The sequence below is a fragment of the Bombus fervidus genome, chromosome 8, assembly GCF_041682495.2.
Source record: "Bombus fervidus isolate BK054 chromosome 8, iyBomFerv1, whole genome shotgun sequence".
In the NCBI taxonomy this organism is placed as follows: domain Eukaryota; kingdom Metazoa; phylum Arthropoda; class Insecta; order Hymenoptera; family Apidae; genus Bombus; species Bombus fervidus.
The window spans coordinates 7,894,134-7,914,528 of record NC_091524.1 but is presented as its reverse complement, the minus strand read 5'-3'; the positions used below and the strand labels follow the sequence as shown (position 1 = coordinate 7,914,528).

Here is a 20,395-nt window from a genome sequence, read left to right as displayed (position 1 = left end):
GAATAACATATATATATATATATTTGTGTGTGTATATATATATATATTTATTTATTATTTATATTTCCTTAGAGTTTATTTATCGCTCGATATATTGCAGAAGTTATTACATATCTTTATAGGCGAAACTATAAACGGTCGTGTTTATCTTTCCAACACCTCAAGTAATTCATATAATAATTGCATTTATTCCATGATTATATTTGAATCGAATAAACTTTCTACAGCTAAGAGATAAGACGAGGATTTTCTACTGTATGGAACTGAAAAATTGTTCTGTAGTAAAGTCAACTTTATACAACAATTTCTTTTTAACTTGAACATGAATGTATCACATTGGTAATAAAATTCACGTATAAGTTGTTAATGTATCTTCCATAACAAAAGTGGAAGGTAAGATATCAAATTTCATATTTGTTCCTCTCTTAAATACTGTACAAAATATAAATTTCTCAAAGTATACGATAAACACCATAAAGTGAATATCGTGACGATCGTCGTATCCATAAATTATTCGTTTTCATCAATTATCTAATTCACTCAATACATTATGGTTGCTTTTTTTTCATCTATATTGAGATTTACGAGGTATACACAACCACATACACACGCATACAAACACTTTTCAGAGTAAAATCACATGTAAACATCATAGAGCACATGTTCGCGATACAGTAACAATTTCTCTTTTTTCTACCGCAGTCTTATTCAACTTGATTATAAGGAGATAGAATCACAATTGACTTATGATCTGAAAAGCGTTACATTCTCTTCCTTTCATTTTTTACCGATTGATATGAATATACACAACCGTTAAATGCACTGGGATCACTGGGAACTCAATTAATGTTATCCCACGTAAGGAACGTCTTCGTTGAGTTTCTTTCTTTTTTAAAGTACTCGTCTTCTATCGTAAGATTATGTATAAAGACTAACGATGGTCCAAATGGCTAACCTAAATACTTCCTAAGTCTGTATTGCTCGTATTCTAATACGAAGCTATAATTACTAAGTACTTAGAAACGTATTAAATATAGTCGATGACCATTTTCATATTATCACGAGAATATCACGGCGTATTTAAAAAATCGCTCTGCCTGACTTCTTTCTATCTTTCGTAATGGATAAACGCAATTATAATAACAATATTTTCTCAATAAGTTGCTGAAATTTGAAGTTAACAACCAAGCATGGTATGCTGCGTTTTAATAAATCTATAATAAATGTAGTTTGATCTTTTATTCGACCGTAACCGATTTCGCCAAATTTCTCGGACAATCGACGTTACATCCGCGAAGAACCGCGATGTGGAAAGATAGCAATTGTAGTGGAATGACTGCAAGGATTGCTTGGAGACAATCCACTGTTTTGGGTACTTCGAGAATTCTATCAGCGAACATTTTCGTTTCTTCATCGCCCTCCTCACAGATAAGGATCGGTTTCCCATCTCTGGCCGTAACCTGTTGTAAGGCGTTTATGCATTTCTGAAAAGTAATTGTGAAATATTACGTTTGGAATTTTTTATGTTAGGTAATCGTGAGGAAAGAGAAAGTTTACGAGTTCTACTTACCACATAAACTGGATCCCTCATGACGATCATTATCACAGGCATTGAATCATCAACGAGCGCTAGTGGACCATGTTTCAATTCACCTGCCATGATACCTTCGCTATGCATATATGTCAATTCTTTAACTTTCTATAAACAGGAGAGAAATAAATTTATTCAAATAGAATAAATATAACAAATAGAATTAAGAAATAACTTAAAAAATATAATATCTAAAGCATGAACAACGCACCAGAGCTCCCTCCATACACGTAGCAAAGTTATATCCTCTACCCATGATCAGCAAAGATTTATGTTGGAACAAAGATTTGGCTAATTCTTTAACCTTTTCATCAAGTTGGAGAACTTGACGAATGAGATTATCCAAATTTTTCAATCCTTCGATAATCTATTGGATAAACAGGTTTGCATATTGCAACATACTGTTTAAAATGTATAACGAAGTTGATTAAGAAATTAATAATACCTCTTGACGCCTACTACCAAGGGAGATTCTGTCTTCACTCATAACTAAAGCAAACATTACAAGAGAAATGAACTGGGAAGTGTAAGCCTTGGTACTAGCAACACCAATCTCAGGACCTGCGTTTATATGAACACCACAGTGTGATTCACGACAGATACTACTGCCTACCGTGTTGGTAATACCAACAATCAGAGCTCCACGTCCTTTGCAATAACGCAAAGCCATTAACGTGTCTGCTGTTTCACCTACGAAGCAAGCAATAATTAGTGAATGACATTTCATATACATAAATCAATAAAAAATTAGTTATATCTTACCAGACTGTGAGATAAAGAAACAAACGTCATCTCTAAACACTGGCGTATTCCTGTCTAAGAAATCAGAAGCCAATTCAACCATAACTGGTAGCTCAGTTAATTCTTCTAAAAGTTGTCTGGTAGCAATAGCAGAATGGTAGCTTGTTCCACAACCAATGAGCATAAGACGTCTACACCTCTTAATCTCAGGAATGTAATCCTAGTACAGGATTCGTTAGATTAATATCGACTATCAACGAGAGATTACAGAAAGCTTAAATTGCTGAGAATTTACCTTGATGCCTCCCAACGTAACGGAGTTGTCTCTGAAGTTCAGACGTCCTCTCATGGTATTCACCACCGACTCAGGTTGCTCAAAAATTTCCTTCTGCATGAAATATTCATAGTTACCCTTCATGATCTCTTGGATTTCCATCTTTAAGGTAGTAATTTCTCTTGCATGGGGATCGTCCATACATCGACGGAGTCGATGGATGCTGAGAGCACCTTCTTTCACTGCGGCTACGTCATCATCCTAATATCGCAGAAAGTTGAAACCATTGAATTATAAAATATATATTAATTAGTAAGTAAATAATAGGATAAAATGTTCACCTCCAAAAATATAACACGATTTGTATGTTCGATCACAGCACTGGCGTCAGATGCGAAGAAATATTCGACTTCTTTGTCCTCCAAGGGTTGAAATTTGGAAGTACTTTCACTGCGTGGTATAACCGGAAGTTCAGTACGACCATGTGGACGATGATCTATCAAAAGGTACAAATTAATATTTTTTCGCCATTGAAACATATTAATAGATAATTATCCGTTATTCTTACTATATATACATCTTATATATTCACGAATCCAATATGATACATGTTATCTTTGATTAGCCTGACTAATGGTATCATACGGAATTCGAGTTGAATGGACCTCAACTTAAAATTAGAATTACACGTTTATATACAAAACTTGAATAAGACGCGTGGCTGATACACCAAAAATAGCACGACGCAATCGGAACGATTAAAAGAAGGTTAAGAAATATCAGTGATTATAGTTGCCCCGCGCCATTTTCCTGTTTTTACAAGCCCCACACCAAGTTAGCCGGAAAGATGATAAGTAATACGTATAAATCAATCCCTGTTAACAACAACGCCATTAATTATTCCTGTATACCTCTAATCAACGGACGACATTGAGCAAATATGTATACGTTCGTCGAACGACGATAACAAGAGTGGCTTAACTTGTAACATGACCATGACGATTGTAATAATAAAGCGATTGGAAAAGTACAATTGTTAACGTGTATACAACGCAACCGTATTAAAATATGACGACTGGCATTAAACAACTCCCACATGACGATGGATTCGATAAACAATTAGAAAGGAATTATTTAATTAAAGGATATCCTTAGAGGAGAAAAATCACCTGTTTAATAAACAGTTTTACAAAAAGAAGAAAAAGTAGATTTGTTTGGATTGTGTTAGATATACTGTATTATATATTCTACCCTGTCTGCAACTGCTGTGTTTCCATGTACTGAAAGAAATGGGCATATGCTTATACGTACTGAAAAGCGAAGTAAGGCATGTGCCGTTTCTTTAAATTCCACAACATACAAGCGTGTTGCGATCCGATCCCAGGCGGTTTCGTGCTTGTCAAACACGGTAGCGCAATTTTGTCTTTTTTTCTTTTTTTTTTTTCTGAAGCGTGAATATGGATGAATCAACGGCAAGCAGAAGGAGATAGAGACATATATATGACTGTAAAAGTATTACCTTGAGTGGGCGCTTCACCTTCTGCTCAAATTTGGATGCGGGGATGACGAAAAAGAAAACAAAACAATTAGCAAACAAGTAATGCAGTAACAATAGCAATACAAAATATAGTGACGAACGTGGAAAAAAATAAGAAAACATGATGCACGCGCTGGATATATTGGTTCCATGATTGATTCGTTTACGAAATCTAGCTTTTCTAGGAAATTTAAGAGAAAATGTTCAAAATATATTATTTTCTGTTGTTTCTTTTTTTTTTTTTTTTTTTAATAAGTTCTATTAAAAAGTGTTTGAGACAATGCATTGGACATCTTCTCCCAAATTTTTCTACGGAATCGAACATGTGTGTATAATCACAAAGCTACGAATGCATAAGCTTCTGTCGAGTAGATATTTGAAATGAAAATAAATTTGATTTGAATGAATTTGACCATATTATCTTGTTGGTTCGCTATGCTTCAAAGCGATTCAAAGAATGATTAATACGGTACAGATGTTTCATGGTGTTTCTCTGTAGTCGAGTAATATTGTGTACAAACATAATTGAGCGAATAAGAAAAAGCCAATGTATATTATTTTTGTTAGAAAGAAAGAACGAAATATCGATTGTAAAAGATTTTTTATTAAAAAGTAAATTCAATTTATAAGAATCATAGCATGTAAAATAATGTCGCGAGAAGATTTATAAAACAAATATGAGAAATAAAAAGCAAGATTAGTTCGCATGCATTTCTCAAACAATGGACCTTTTGCGAGATCATTTAAAATTGTTAATTATATTTGAGACAATAAGATATACTTAAAGGACTGTTAGATTGAAATAAAATAAAAGGTCCGAAGTTGAGAGTGAAATAAGATAAGTGTAGAGTAGTGTAGAGTAGTGTATATACCTTTGTTTACGCATGGAGATTCATCTGTTGAGACGAAAAGTTGAAGAACATAACCATTGGTGTTCATGCAAAAGAAACATCGTATAGTATCTATGTAAAACTTCATCACCGAGAAAGTATACATGCAGATGACTGTCTCATCGATGTTCAAGGGAACAAATAACAAATATAACTTTAATAAACAAATATTAACAACACTATTTAACAAAACAACATGCTATCTAAACATGCTTAAATGTAACAAAATATTAAATATAATGAAACGCCGATTATCCGAAAATTTATCGATTACATAAATACAAAATACAAAACTCCACGTATTTATAATTCTATAGAACTTATTCTATCGTATTGTAGTAGCATAATGTAAACAATTATTATACAAAAACGATCATATTAAAAGGTATTAACTTTAACTGCTATATTTACATCGATATCGTAATGATTTAATACATATACTATGTATACCATCAAAATACTTATTTTAGAGAAATACACTTTTCACGTTATGATTTCCATGGACTCTTTCATGCAATGAACATACAGAAAGCGCGAAAATTTGATAATCAGAGTAAATCTATCTATTAATTCGGATAATCGACGACTTACTGTACTATTCAGAAATAAAACATTGATTGCTCGATTACAAGCAGCTACCAAACTAAATCAAATATCTAACGCCGTGTTAAATACTTCTTAAAAGATACTTTCAGCGTAAACAAGATACTCTGACGTTAGTATCATTTGTATGTTAATCATTGTTATTGAACAACACTCTTTGTCCGACATAAATCTACTTCAATAGAGCACTACGTTATTGAAAACACTGAAGAGAAACATAGAAAAAGGATGACGATGTAATGATGCGTCTTAGTATGTTGCTTTGAAATACGCGTTAATTACTTTAAAAAATAGACAAGCTATAGATTGAAGACACATGCTATTAATATACCTTAGGTTTAGTCCGTACACTTGACACGTGAAAAGACTATAGAGAGCTTTATTTCATTACTCTGAGAATATTTCCAGCGCAATTATTATAACCATATAGCAATCTCCTTGCCAGGAGAAAGAAAGGGTGATTATCATCTAACAATTAAGGGAAAAACTCTACTTCGCCTTCTCCTTGGAAATGATAAATCAACAAGCGTATCTATCAACAACGTATATATTTCCACCGCTCATACCAACGCTATCGACAGCACTTTAAATCGAGTAGCTCTCGGCGCCCGAGCGACCAAAAATAGCCTTGTGATCTCTTCTAAGATTTACCAAATCTTTGTATACCTTTCTCCGTAACACGCTAATACCTCAATTAAAACGCGTGTCAATCTTTATGTCCGTTCACGTTCGTCGGCTTACCTTTTCCATACAGGATGGGAACGTGATCGGTGGCCAATCTCGTTTTTGTCTTAATACCCACGAGCAGCGGTGATCCTCTTCTCGTCGCCACACATTCACCGGGGAAATATTTGCTCTTGAAGCACAATGCAAACGCACCTTCCTACAATTTCAATTTTTGCTCTTCTTAATTATGTAAATACATAATATACGCGTTACTTGAAAATTTAAAAAAAAATCTAATTCTTTCCTTATCTTATCGCGAAAATTATCATTAATATTATTACCGATAATAACATTATTACTGCTAATACAAAGCGATAAAATTTACTGTTGTTCAAACAATCTTGATTCGCAGACTATCCGTCAGTTGTCGTCGAGGATACCTACCAATTGTTGAACAACCTGTTCGACTAGCTCGCGAAACGAGTAACCCGGATGTTGTACCCAGAAATGGTGGATCAGCTTGGCGATTACTTCCGTGTCGGTTTCACTCTCGAAGCTGTAGCCTCTTTGGTGAAGCAACGTCTTCACTTCCTTGTAATTTGTCACGATACCTTTAGAAAGAACGTAACTTTGGAATGAAACAGGAACAATTTTTCATATAATTAGACTTAGATAATGAACGTTCGTCCAAATTATAATTATACAAGTAATAGTATGTTATAAGTACAACTGCGAAAGAAATAAAATCTACAATAAGTAGCAATCTGAATAATACAATTTTCAATTTCCTATAAACACGTGGAAATTTCCGCAGTCCACTCATAACCATTAATTGTAAGTATCAGATAATATTTATACCATTGTGTACCACAAGGAAGGCATGTCCGACATCGGACCTTTGAGGATGCGAGTTCACTTCAGATGGGACACCATGAGTCGCCCAACGAGTGTGTGCGATACCCACGTGGCTGTAAATCTTCGACTCGAAGTCGATATTGGTACCTGTAGAAAAATAATGAATTTTAGAAACTGATCTTATTCGAAATAATTTCATCGTTATACTTACCTCAACAAATTTTTGTCATCCATTATGTTGAGCTATGTCATTATAATGTAAGTGGAAAGTGGAAAGTAGTATCGTATATACTTACGATAAAAAATCTCTTCCTCGAGCGCCTTGACCTTTCCCTGCTTTTTAATAATCGAGATATCCTTGCCATCGGCGCTATCAAGGGCGACACCTGAAAGCAAATAAAACACGTATCGAGAAAGAGTTTCTTTACTGGAATTTTTAGTAGCTTTCTATTCCCAGAAACAGAAAGTTTACGGCGAATTTGAAATTAGGCCTCCTGACGTTTTTTCCTCGATAAGGTATCGCTTTTGCAAGAAGAGATTTTCAAGAATACGATCGATGATTCATCCATACCTGCCGAATCATAGCCTCGATATTCCAGCCTCTTTAATCCACCAACCAACAACTCGAGGATCTCCTTCCTGCTCTTCGGTGTCAGATAATTGAGATACGCAAAGATTCCTGTACAAAAAGCAAATACATAACATTTATTCTTCTACATATATAGGATAAAAGTTCAATGTATTAGAAAATAATTCGTATTATTGCGGATTATAATTAAATGCTTTTGATTGCAATGCTTGCAATTATAATATAATGCTGAGCTTTTTATCAGCGTTTCGATACCTCCGATCATGTTGCCAGACTATTAGACTTCGGGATTAGTAAGTGAAATGAATTACTCAACAACTACGTAACATTTTAAATAGACGGTTAATCAGCCTTTCCATTGGTTCTTTTACCATTCTCTAAGAGAAAGAGAACGATAATACTACGATACATTCGACGATACAGCATTTTTCTAAACCTCTCGACATTCACCGCTAGAAGGTCACCGCAGCGATAAAACGCGGAAACGATTCGATTTATTAACCAGTTCGTTTTCTTCGTGAAAAACTAGTACTCTACCGCGCGTATATTCAATGAACTCTCAATATAGTTCAAACTGAAATTCACGTCGATGGAATTCGTAAGATTTCTCGTTAAATACCAACTCCCACGCTCGCAATGGTCGCAACTCGTAGGAGCGAAATAGAAATGTAGCTAAATCGTAAGAAATTTTCGTCACAATGTTTCTTTTTCTTTTCCAGAATTACAGACGTATAATTCAAGATAACGAATCGATCTTATATTCGAAATTATTAGAACGTAGACGGAACAATCGATTACTCCAATTTCTACCATTTTCTACTTCAGCTACTCGAAATAGATTTTCCAATTAATCACGAAAAGAGCAAATATAACAAAGACCGCATTCTTTCCTGCTTTTTCAACGCTTTATAATACGGTTAGTCGAGCAATACCATCAAAAACTTTCGAATCGGCTCAAAATTCCGAATGCCCCGCCTCGAAGGAGCACCCGTATATCGATATAAAAGAGGTCCGTGTTCGAGGTCCCTGGCGAGGCATTGCAAAAATGCAAAAAGTCGTCGCCCGTGAACACGAACGTACACACGGAGAAGTGGCGTGCAAGTGGGAACAGGTATAATTCGAGATACACGCTTATAGGTGAAAGGGAAAGCTCGCGTATACGTGGGACCGGATGAAATGGTCGTTAGAACGTCGCGTTTGGTTCTCCAATGCCAGAGAACGCCATTTCTCTGGTTCGTGCATCCTGTGCTTTTTCTGAAACACGTGAATCGAATAACGCGAGTCGATTCTCTCTGACTGATAACCGCGGTAACATTGTAGCAACGTTACGACATACGGCTAATTGTACGATCATCCCACATGGATTTAGAATAAATGGATTATATTTAGGGGCTGGTTCAGGATCGTAAGGTCACGTGAAATTTATCGGAATTGAACTCTGGAAAATTTCCAAAGATATTATGGAAAATCTATATAAGAAGAAGTAGATAGCGATGATTAGGTTAATCCTTTCGCTACCACGCGTCATACGCGTGCGATGCGTTTTCTACAGAGCCCAATATCGCGTATGTATGACGCATATCGTGTTTCAATTTTCTTCATAATGAATGCACGATATCTTATTTATTTTCATTCGAGATACTCAACGAATATACATTTCTACATACTATAGACGACGACAAAGTGTCGCTGGTCTGGCATTGTAACACATTGTTTTTGGTTATTTTGTTTTAGGTATTATTGCGCGTACGGTTGTTTAGAAAACATAGAATATCGGATTTTGTGCAGGTAGCCACACGACCGAAATCAGATACCGTAACACGATACTTGCAAATCGTTCGGAAGCTCGAAAAGAAAAAAGACGTAAACGTAAATGTTCTCGTCCTCGTTCATTCCGTTGTCGAAAGTCGTATATTAACATATATATCATATATATGTAACAATACACACAATATCTCTACTCGCAGCCCAACGTCCCATATTCGTATCTGACGCATTCTAAAAGCCGCTTGGATCGTCTACTTAGCATTCTTTATTGTTCCATATGTCGAACTGTATGTCGTATTGCGTAAAATGTTGAGAATTTGAAGTTTTGGTCTGTCAACAACTTCGATAGCAAGTATTCTTTTTAGAACGACTGGATGACTGTATTGCAAGTTCATCAAAGTTCAATAAAATTTTTAATTTAAATTTATACCTTGAATAGATAATCGTGACAACATTGTATAGTGTTACGTTAAACGATACACGATCCGCGATTCGATCGTTCCATATGCAACCCTATCGGTTGCGCGCTGTCTTAGCGCGGGAATTTAAGAGTATGTATCGTGTTTGAAACGGCGCGGTCGTCCTCGATTTAGAAAGCCATCGTGGCATGATCGACGCGTTAATCGTTTTTCACGGTTCAATTTCACGTAATGGTAGCTGGAATTTGTAGTTTCTTCTAAACGCACAAAAATTAATTCTTTGCGGTCTAAGGCATTCGACGCTTGACCAATTCCAACCAACTATTTCGTATATGATTTAAACCACTTTCAAAGGCTGTTCGAAAATATTTTTATTAATGATACGTATCTACCGACTAATAATATAACAAAAAATAATATATTTCATTGATATGTTGTGCTTGACGGATGAACGTGTAGGGTTGGCGTGAGACCCGAATTAATCGATCGCTGTATCTTTCTTTAGTTCGTTAGTGGAAACGATTAAATTTTATTAAAGAATAAAGAACACGTTAACATGATAAAATATATTGTAACAGGAGAGCAGACATTGCCTATGTTTATAATAAAAATTTTCGAAAAAGTAATTGTTCCAGGTATTTTGTTCTTATCGATCCACAACGATTGTTGTAGCAAATTTTCTTTATTGGAATCGATAGAAACCGATGGCCGCGGACTTTACGACCTCCGACAACGATAATCGCGAAACGAACTACGTTGAAATCCTGTGGAAATCGCGGCTGTGATAAAGTTTACGAGAAGTAGTAAATGTCCTGAACCTTACATCTCGCCATCATGTAGCTAATTTAACGATCGTCTCGTTCCGCCTTTGAAAATAAACAGTTCTGTCAGGCGTAATCGACCATATTTAACATAGTTCAACGTTTGAAATCTAACAATAACAATAAAAATATCGATAATTGGGTATCTTCATCGCATCGAGGTAATACAGAGAATCACGGCAATCTAAAATAAAAGGAGAAACACGAGATACACTTTATAATGCCAAAGCGACACTCTGCTATAATACTTTGATCAAGTCGGATATAAAAGATATACTCCATGATAGGAGGATCACAGAGTAAAATAGCGAAAATATCGAAGAATGTTTAACACCCATTGACACGTCGTATTTCACTCGCAGCAGATTTACCAGCGTCAGCCTCGCAGAGAATGAATATTTAATAAAAGAAAGATTAAAAGATTACGGATGTAGAAGATGAAAAAAATTATTAAGGATAATTATTTGAATTACCGCCCATCACCAGCGAGAGAAGTAACGACCAGAATCGACGTAAGGTAAGAAAGAAAGTCACCGGTCGGAGTAACTGTCACCGTGGAGGAACTTACGAAAAGCGAAACAATCGCGAGCGTATAGTACATCGGCGAGTAGACGTAACTTGATTTTGTGTACAGTTGACAATAGACGATCGAGTGATCGATCACGATTAGATTGCGTTCTGCAATCGTCGATAAGCGAACTTCCTGATAGAAACATCCTAGCGGAGCTTTGTACAATTAAAAAAAAAGAAGAATAGAAAGAAAAAATTATAACAGTAAAAAGATTACGAAGTTTTATACCTTTACGAAAGGTATAGTGGAAAGGAAAAAATATTTTTTATCGAGATAACCTTGATCCTGTTAATCTCGCAAGGCCTAATCCTCTTCGCTAATCAACATGCCATGCAGTTTACTTAAAATTTCACTAAACTCCAAAGATAATATGTACGACGGAAAGTAATTACTGCTTCTACATTTTTTTATATCATTATCGTGTAATATATCATGTCTTGTTGCTGTCAGGATAAGAAAAATAATCGCCGGACGGAAGTTATTCCGATTTTTAATCATTTGCTGCATTTAATCTTCTGATAAAAGATCGATAACGATGACCATTATAGATTTAGCCTCATTCGATTCTGTTCTCGAGCACTTACTTCCAGGTATTCGCCACATTTCTTTCTCCTTTACCGTTTTTAACTTACAATGACGTACAATGAAAGACGTTAAGTGTTACAACACACCTTATCTGATATAAAATTTTATAACGACGATAACTTCAACAAATCTTCTCATTCACACGTAATACACGTCCTTCCTTAAACGATTTTGGGTTACTGTGAGTTGGAAAACTCCTTAATCGGAATGCGCTTCGTGTTCACGAAGGAAATCGAGCGACTGGAATATGAACGAATAATCGGAATAGCCGATCTTCTCCGACCTACTGACACAAAACGATTCGAATGGCCCAGGAAATCAATGAAAGGTCGCTTGGTAGTCGTACTAACGGTATGTAGAAGCGATTCTAATTCGATCTTCTTGATTTCCGTAGACCTTGAGCCATCTGTAATCCCTCGACACATGATATAGCTGATTCTTTCCTAGGATACTTCTTCAATTGCAACCGCAATTGGAACGTAGCTATTTTATTGTCGTTTGATTTTGTTTCGACGATCTGAATAGAGATCTGTTCGACAAATCATCGATCATATAACTCGAGTGGTTTGCAGTTTTTCGCGTAGAATATACGGCGAAATTTCTATTTGAATTCTATTTTCGAATTTACGTACATATCGTCTGTAATGACAAGCGAACCGTTTTGCTCATGCAACTGTGGAAGACTTAAAAATGGAAAATTATTTAAGATGCGTGTAACATGCAAAGATATAGAAACTGTTCAAAGTATACCTATATTATAATACTTGGAGAGTGAAACAAATAACGAAACTGTGAATTTACATAAATATCTGTAGTTTAATAATCAGTGAAAAGATGATTTCAACCTCCTGTAATTAAAATTCATTAAACGAAGAAACATATCCCTCGAACTAAAGCTCGATCAATTTCGTTAAATCGATCTGTATTATCGTTCCTCGAATAATCTCGCAATGTGCGAATTTTGCACCTTTTCAATGGTTACAGAGTGTCGTTAAGTAGAAAAGTGTTAAAATCGTTAAGTAGATAAAGAGAAACATAGCATCGAAATAATGCCGATGCACTTAAGCCTGGGAACGAAAAGGCAATTTATAGGCAATTTGTTCGTCAGGCGAGTCGAATGAAATAGCGGATAAACGGGTGAAAGGGAAACCAACGAGATTCTAAGTAGAAAGAGGAACCATAAACGAATTCCTACCTGTGGGGATAAACGGGTTATTTTCGTCGTGAGTCGAACAAAATTTCTGCTCTTAGAATTCCGTGGACGTAAACAAAAATCAGGTTCTGGCTTGTGGCGAGGCCACGCGTTTGAATTTTCGTGAGGAAGGTAAAGGTAAACTGGTGTCGCCTGGAGAAAGGATTCGCCAAGTCCTGCGTACGGTACTCGAGGATACGGAGAAACTTGATCGCTGCTACTCGCTGAAAGTTACGAATCTTTCCATTTAAAAAGCGTTTCCATTTTATCGCTACAAAAGGTCTAAATTATCTGTATAAATGTGGACTTTGTCATACTAGAGAGCAATCATCGTGCGTATCGTATATTATGATTACGATAATATGACTATACGTGACTACTAATTATCAGTAGGTTTCCAAAATCCTTGACGCATCTATAGATGATCTATCGATGAAATAATTTCGTCATTATGTGAAATATAAGAGTAATAAAAAAAGAAGGTTTATGGTTCTGATAGAATATGTTAATGATCGATAATCAGGACAGTCGTGTCTTGAAAACGAAAGTACCGGTCCTTCGTTGGAGATCGTTTTATAATAAAACTTCGGCCTTGATTTACGCAGGTTTATTACATCTTTACGTTAAATACACATCCGAAATATACCAAAAATTAACTCAGATTAAAACAAAATTCTATGAACAAATTGCAATTTGAAAACAATATGCAGTTACGAAACTGGCCTTTGTAATCGTCAAACTACTATGTACGAGAATTGTCTCTAATCAGTATAGCTCGTCATTCCTTTTTACAAATTCAATGTTTTGACCAAATTTGCATATTGTAATTGTACAAATCGACGGAAGTATTTACATCTTTAATCGATAATGTACATATATTTGTGACACTGGGAAAGCGTGCCACATCGAATTTAATAATTTTTCATCTTTTTATTTTTATTTTTTTATAGTATATAGTAGTACTTAGTTACTATACATGTTTATATATCGTAGAATATGTTTTTTAACGTAATGTAAGAACATGTAAATAAGAAATATTATTGCTTTAGAAAAAAGTGAAATTTTTTAAAAATTGATGGAGAGTAAATTGTTTTCTCTGATATTGCATTTGCTTCGTCGAACAATACAACTAAGAAATTCTTCAAGTAACTAAGAAATTGTTCCACATGTTCGCAAATAATGAATTTATTTAGATATTCCCTTATTTTTTATTTTATAGCCTCATATGATACGAATGAAAAAGAAAAAGAGATTTCAAAAATGAAATAACAACAATGAAACGACCGATACTTTTATTGGAATTACAAATTAATTCATACGCGCTGAATTGATTGTGCATCATAGAGCAGTGCGTTGTAGTTAATTAAAGCAATTCACCTTATCCTATATGTCCCAGTGCCTACATTTGCCAATTGCTTACTGTCGTATAGAAAATGTGGCAAAGTCTTAGTGACTATGTTGCCAATTGAAGATTATCAGGTTCGTCCATTAAATAGCGACCAATTAAGAAGATTTCTCGAATTTTCTTAAACGTGACTGATGAGTCTGACTGTACCAATAGATCGTTCGTATTGCGAGTGTCGTAGATTCTACGACATGGAAATTAACTTAGAATAGAACTAAATTGAGTCAAAGACAAAAGAACAAATATTCCGTTTTATGAACTGAATAATTTGTGCGAACAATCGCGAATGTTTTGAAAATCCTGCTACATTTACGTCAAGTAGTCACTCTGAATTAAACATTAGTTCGACCTGCCGTTTAATTGTGAGGGAAATTGTGGTTCTTTGAAAAAAGCCACGTATCCAATAGGAAAAACGCAGCATAGCATGCAAGATCTTAAGTCGTTTGTCTTGGAGCAAATGGAAAATCCTCAGGTACTTATATCAGATGTAATAATATTTTCAAAACATTCACGACTGCCCACACGAATTATTCCATCCGCAACACGGAATATTTATTCTCTTTCCCTCGCCTCAATTTAGCCCTATTCTAAGTTTATTTGCATGTCGGAAAATCTACGACTTAGCTGAGGCTAAGTCTACGCTGATATACAATAGTCCGCAGACACGTGTCGCAACCAATCAGTATCCGTGCAATTTCTTGCAAATCCGCGCAAGGATAGATGCGATTTCCTGTCGACGACCATCTGCCAGCGTAAACTTAGCAGTAGAATAGAAACGATTTATTTGGACAGTCAGACTCGTCAGTTGCGCTTAAGAAAATTCACGAAATCTTAATTAGTCTCGGGCAATGATCATTGAACAGACGATGCGGATAATCTTCAATCGGCAAATGTAGGCGATTAAGACATTGTCTTATGTAACTACTTTGCGTTGCCTTACGATGCACAATTAATTCTGCGCGTACGAATTAATCGTGATATTAAATAATTAAGAAACTGCGATCACGATGAAAATATCGGTCGTTTCGTTAAGTTCTTCAAGTCTGTTTTTCCAATATACGATACCAGGTTCATATATATATATATATAGGTACATATACGTGTCTGTGCCATACACACGAGGCCACGTCTAAATGTCACGTGTAACTGTCCTGTAAAACGCTGCACCCTCTCACGCCAGCGTCAGGTTCGCGACGAGGGAACTTTCACTCGTCGTTGGTCGCGGGCACGTCGACACTCCGGTGTCAGTATCGATAACCACATTCGATTAGACTCTATTGTACGACCACGGGTGTCGACGAAACGCAGCGTTATAAGGATACACGGCACGGCAGGCCATGCAAACGTGGACCACATTATTCCGGTAAACTTTCAATGAACTTTGAGAAGCGTGAGTTACGGGCTCGCACTGAGTCACGTTGTCTCGTTGCAACACTCCATGGACAGTCTTATTACCCGCTAGAACGTAATGCGGCGTCTATATGCTTCCGTAATTTAGTGGAATGCAGTTTTGAAACAGGCATTTGGTAATCATCGCGAGGATTATAAAGGAAGGAAATAAATAGCGATCATTAGTTTCAGTTAGTTGGATTTCTGTAGCAAAGAAAGCATTTTTTTAGGGAAACGTTATTAGATTTGGAGATTCTGGAAATTGTAGGAATTGTGGGAATTTCTAAGTTTGAATAAGATTGTGCAATTTTGTTAGATTACGATAAGGAGGATAAAGTTTCGTAGTCTTCGCGGAGTGGTTTGTAATTTTAGGATCCAGATGAAATTTTGCAAACTTTGCGATCCGTAGATTCAGTCTTAACAAATTTTCAAAGATCGATATCGTGGAAACTCTATGCGAAACAATGTGAAAGCAACTCGGAATAATTATTGTTACTCGTTTCGTTTGGAAGAATATTTTTGGAAAAACTGGATGGCCTAATTTGAAGATTTGTGTGAAATTCTGTAATATTATTTTGTAGTTTTCACAGAATAATATTAGAAGTCTTGGTCGAATCTTGTGTAGTTCCGTAATTTGCAAGTTTTATTATATTCAAAACCAAGTTCTATATATTAAAATTATTAATCTTTCATACTCCATTACTCCAACTCAAACTCCCAGCGCCTACACGCGTCTCCAACAAATTAGTTGATGGTAATCTGTGACCGGCGATTTCGCAATTCCATAATCGAGAAGAGTCTTTCTCCTTCTGCCACAACTCTCTCGACACTCCCCTCGTTTCTCGCAATCTTAACACGACGATTCGAAGAAAATTAATTCCTAAATGTAATTACCAAACGAGTCAACCTTTCGAAAAATCTCGATGTTGCAATTCTCTTGGCAAAGATCTTCTGATGTCTATTGAATAATTTTAGAGGAATAGAATCTCGTTTCAGTTACGTCACAAGTTGTCTCTCTAAATTTTTGTACTACCAAAGAACGCTGATATTTTCACAGATTTGACAAACATAATCAGTCAATAAATATACATCGAAAAGAAGATGGGGAAAGTTGTATCAACGATTTCCTAAGTTCTATATTAAATTTTATTTCATTCAAAACCAAATTCCTTTTATAAATTGAAAAAAAAAAATGATCAGCAAATACCTGTAGATTGAAGAAGAAATTGGAAAAGTTTATTAGAAATTTTATAGTAGTTTCATAGTAAATTTGATTTAATTCGAAACTAAATCAAATTTAATCAAGTTGAAAGTTGAGTAGTCGACACTATGTATTATACTAAATTATACCAGAGCATCCAGGTAAAAAATATGTTAATTTTTCTCAGTGGTTGCAGGATATTAAGCGTCAGACGTAAACAGTGAGGTCGTTGACCAGTCACGATCGTGGCTCGATCGTTCGAAGGAAAAGTGGAAATGGAGGTGCGTATCTGGGAAACGCGTTCGTGCCTGGAGAACAATATTGGTTGGCACTGTCCACAAAACGTACAACTTGGTTAAAGCTAGACAAAGGCAACATCGGTCTAGAAATTTATCTAAAAGCTATAGTCGAAGTTAAAAGGCGTCTGCCGTGTTTCTGTCGGTGTGTCGAGCTGGCTGCTTAATTACATCGAAGCTTTGTAATTAATTCGATCTACGAAGCGTTCGACGAACCTGCAAACACTAAAGACACGCTGCTAGAATGTAAATATTCATCGACTCTATATCGTTTTCAAATAAGAATACTGTTTGAATAATAGCACGAAGAATTGAGAATATTAAAAAAAAAAAAAAAATGACAGGGCTCTATCAATAGACGACATGGCAGTGATATCATAATTAGAAAATTTATTAATTTGTCGCTCATGAATATTGATTTGCAACAAAGTCAACAGCTTTGTCGTATGTCCAATAAAATTGTAAATCGACCGAAAAGAAATAGGTAAAATGTAACATTGACTCTCAATGAACTAATTAATTTCGGTTAATTTATGATGTCTCTAACGAAGAAGGAGTGTTACGAGCGTATTGAATTCTTTTCTTCGATTCGATTACCGAAAGGGACTAACTTTCGCCGCGACACGTGAACGATTAAAGAAAAAGAAACAACATATTACGCGGTAGAAGAGTGACGCAAAAATCTTTCGTAATCGCATCCTGCCTTTCGATGATTTTTCGTCGCGTCACAATGTAGAACCTGCGACTTTTCGATAAGGCGTCTCTTAAAACTCGGAGAAATTCCAATGTTATAACCGTTTCCATTAAGAAACAAAACTCGTTACTGGTAAATTGCTACGATCAGCATACGTAAACAATTGCATCAAATATTCATGTATAGGATAAGAAGTAATAAAATGCTTAAAAAAAAAATGACACCGTTTTTTAAGAAACTGCGGAGGAAGATTTTTAAAGAACTTATCTTTTTTAACCTTGGACCATTCTAAGCAATTTGTTCTTTTCCTTTTCTCAATTTCTGTAATCTTTGTACTTTTAAATTACTCAGCTACCGTGGTAGCTACGTATTTCTTTGAGGCAAATTTATAGAAGGAAGATAATAAAACAATGATATACCCAAGGCTGTCACGAAGAAAAAATATGAACCGTTAATTTCCCCTCGCGCAGGTGAATGCCAATGCAATGCAGATTCTCGAAACGCTTATCTTTGGAACCACCAAAATCCATCTATTTGTTCGCTGATATTAAAATACTAAAATACTAAAATTAAAAATTAAAATACTAAAATATATATATATATTATATATAATACTCTATTCTCTTTTATTTTAGTCTTTTTTAGACTATCACTTTATCATGTGTGATAACGATTACTGTGTATCGCTGTTAGATTTCAGCGTATTATAACTATATTCGTACAACATTTGTATTTAATGACGTTATCTTTCACTTCTTCTTATCGAAATAAAAATTTTGAATCGACCCGCGGCCTTGTGATCGGCCCTCATGCAAATCCAATAGATTTTGACGATCAATAAAAAATATACTAATGTTTTGTGCAAATATTAGATCCGATATATCGCGTCTAGTCTTTCTAAAAGTCTTCCGTTAAAATAATTTTCGTCGTAAATTTAATAAACGTACACCTGACATAATTATTTGTTAATATCCATACATCAAAAGTACGATTGATAGTATAATCCTAGCATAATGTGAAATTAGCTGTCAGTATGGAGAGATTATAATTTCTCATTTTGTAAAAATTTGCTTGAAAGCAGTGAAACGGTTAGGAACAAAATTCTACGCTCCGTTTGTCGCTTTCTTTAATTCCGGAAATGGGAAATTCGAAACGCGCGAAAGATCCCGCGTTGCTACTCAAATACATCGTGTGCTTGATATTAGCGTACTAACGAGCCTCGATTCACCGATGAGCAAACATTAGGTCTTTTAAATACTCATCCTCCGTCTTTGACCGACACGGCGGCGTTTCGATCAGCAAACGCGAATATTAGATGTACCAGATGTTGAGTCAACTAGTATTGCAGAAGAAACACGCCGGTGGCGCGTTTACACAGGCAGAAACGTTACTCTGCACTCAAATGACCTGTCAACTAGACTTTTCAACCGGGCTTATGCAGATGTACACTTTCACCATGGAAACATTTCGATCGAACGATCCGTCGATCGAATTATGATAGAAAAAAAAACGTCAAATAGAAAGTATGGTTCTACTCACCGCACATGTTGTTTCTGTCGTCGAATACCCGCCACGTAAGTTAATAGGATTAAACGTAAAGTGGAAAGCGATCAGAATGTCACTTGCTAACTTCGTATTGCTCTGAGTTACTGTGAACCACAGTCTGAGCCACACTACAGTGTGCTCCTGCCTCTTATGACATGAGATTTCGTATAGGTATGGGGTACAATCACAATTATATCCGGCTCGTACGTGTATGCAACGCTATTGGGCCAAACCATTGACAGTGAACGCATCATCTGCACGCTGACGTTATGATTGTATACAGTAGTGTACAGTAGTATACGACAGTACAACACAGCTTTGGAAACTTCAGTAGAGAGGGCAAAACTTTTGCGAGCTAGAAAATGTTTCTCAAGCAAGGCGCTTCAATCAAATTGTTAGGCTTCGTCGTGCAGCGCGACTTGTGTCTGCAACCTACAACACGACCGCGTGTACAACAAAACTCTTCTCTATTATGTAAATCTACGTTCATTTAAACAAAATTCTTCTGCACTATATGAAGTACTGTATATTTATTTTAAATAAATTAAATTATGTTATGAAAAGTAGTTTAGTTTACATTCTTTATCTTTAGTGGTAAGGATGGTGAAGGTGGCGTTAAATGTAAAGTTTAACAAATCGATCCCAGCGCTACGGCTAGCGGCTGATTTGTAAAGCACACCTCCGGATACTAAAAACGTTACTCCTACCACTGGAGTTTCCAGATCTGTACATACGACCGTAATGTCGTATCACAACTAAGGATT

At 35.7% G+C, this 20,395-nt stretch overlaps 1 protein-coding gene across 4 annotated transcripts; it reads right to left on the bottom strand.

Moving 5' to 3' along the window:
- Positions 1-38: 38 nt before the first annotated feature.
- Gfat2 (glucosamine-fructose-6-phosphate aminotransferase 2) lies at positions 39-20,103 on the bottom strand. Of its 4 annotated transcripts, XM_072009148.1 has the most exons (15): positions 19,626-20,103; positions 7,729-7,836; positions 7,454-7,543; positions 7,161-7,304; positions 6,747-6,913; positions 6,378-6,519; positions 5,016-5,039; positions 4,126-4,146; positions 2,948-3,102; positions 2,628-2,867; positions 2,354-2,552; positions 2,037-2,281; positions 1,803-1,958; positions 1,571-1,699; positions 39-1,484 (listed from the first exon to the last, which is right to left on the bottom strand). In XM_072009148.1, exons 1-15 carry the CDS (start codon positions 19,630-19,632, stop codon positions 1,239-1,241), a joined length of 2,073 nt encoding a protein of 690 aa, XP_071865249.1. In that variant the 5' UTR covers positions 19,633-20,103; the 3' UTR covers positions 39-1,238. The 4 variants fall into 4 exon arrangements, with proteins under 4 accessions (XP_071865249.1, XP_071865250.1, XP_071865251.1 ...); XM_072009149.1 differs by lacking the exon at positions 4,126-4,146 and having other exon boundaries at positions 19,626-20,100; XM_072009150.1 differs by lacking the exon at positions 5,016-5,039 and having other exon boundaries at positions 19,626-20,096.
- Positions 20,104-20,395: the final 292 nt, after the last annotated feature.

Coding starts and splice junctions, on each gene's coding strand:
- Gfat2 (XM_072009148.1), bottom strand. Junction 7,305..7,453: donor CGAGGAAGAGATTTTTTATC/GTAAGTATATAC, acceptor ATTTTTCTACAG/GTACCAATATCGACTTCGAG. Junction 2,868..2,947: donor ATCGTGTTATATTTTTGGAG/GTGAACATTTTA, acceptor CTGCGATATTAG/GATGATGACGTAGCCGCAGT.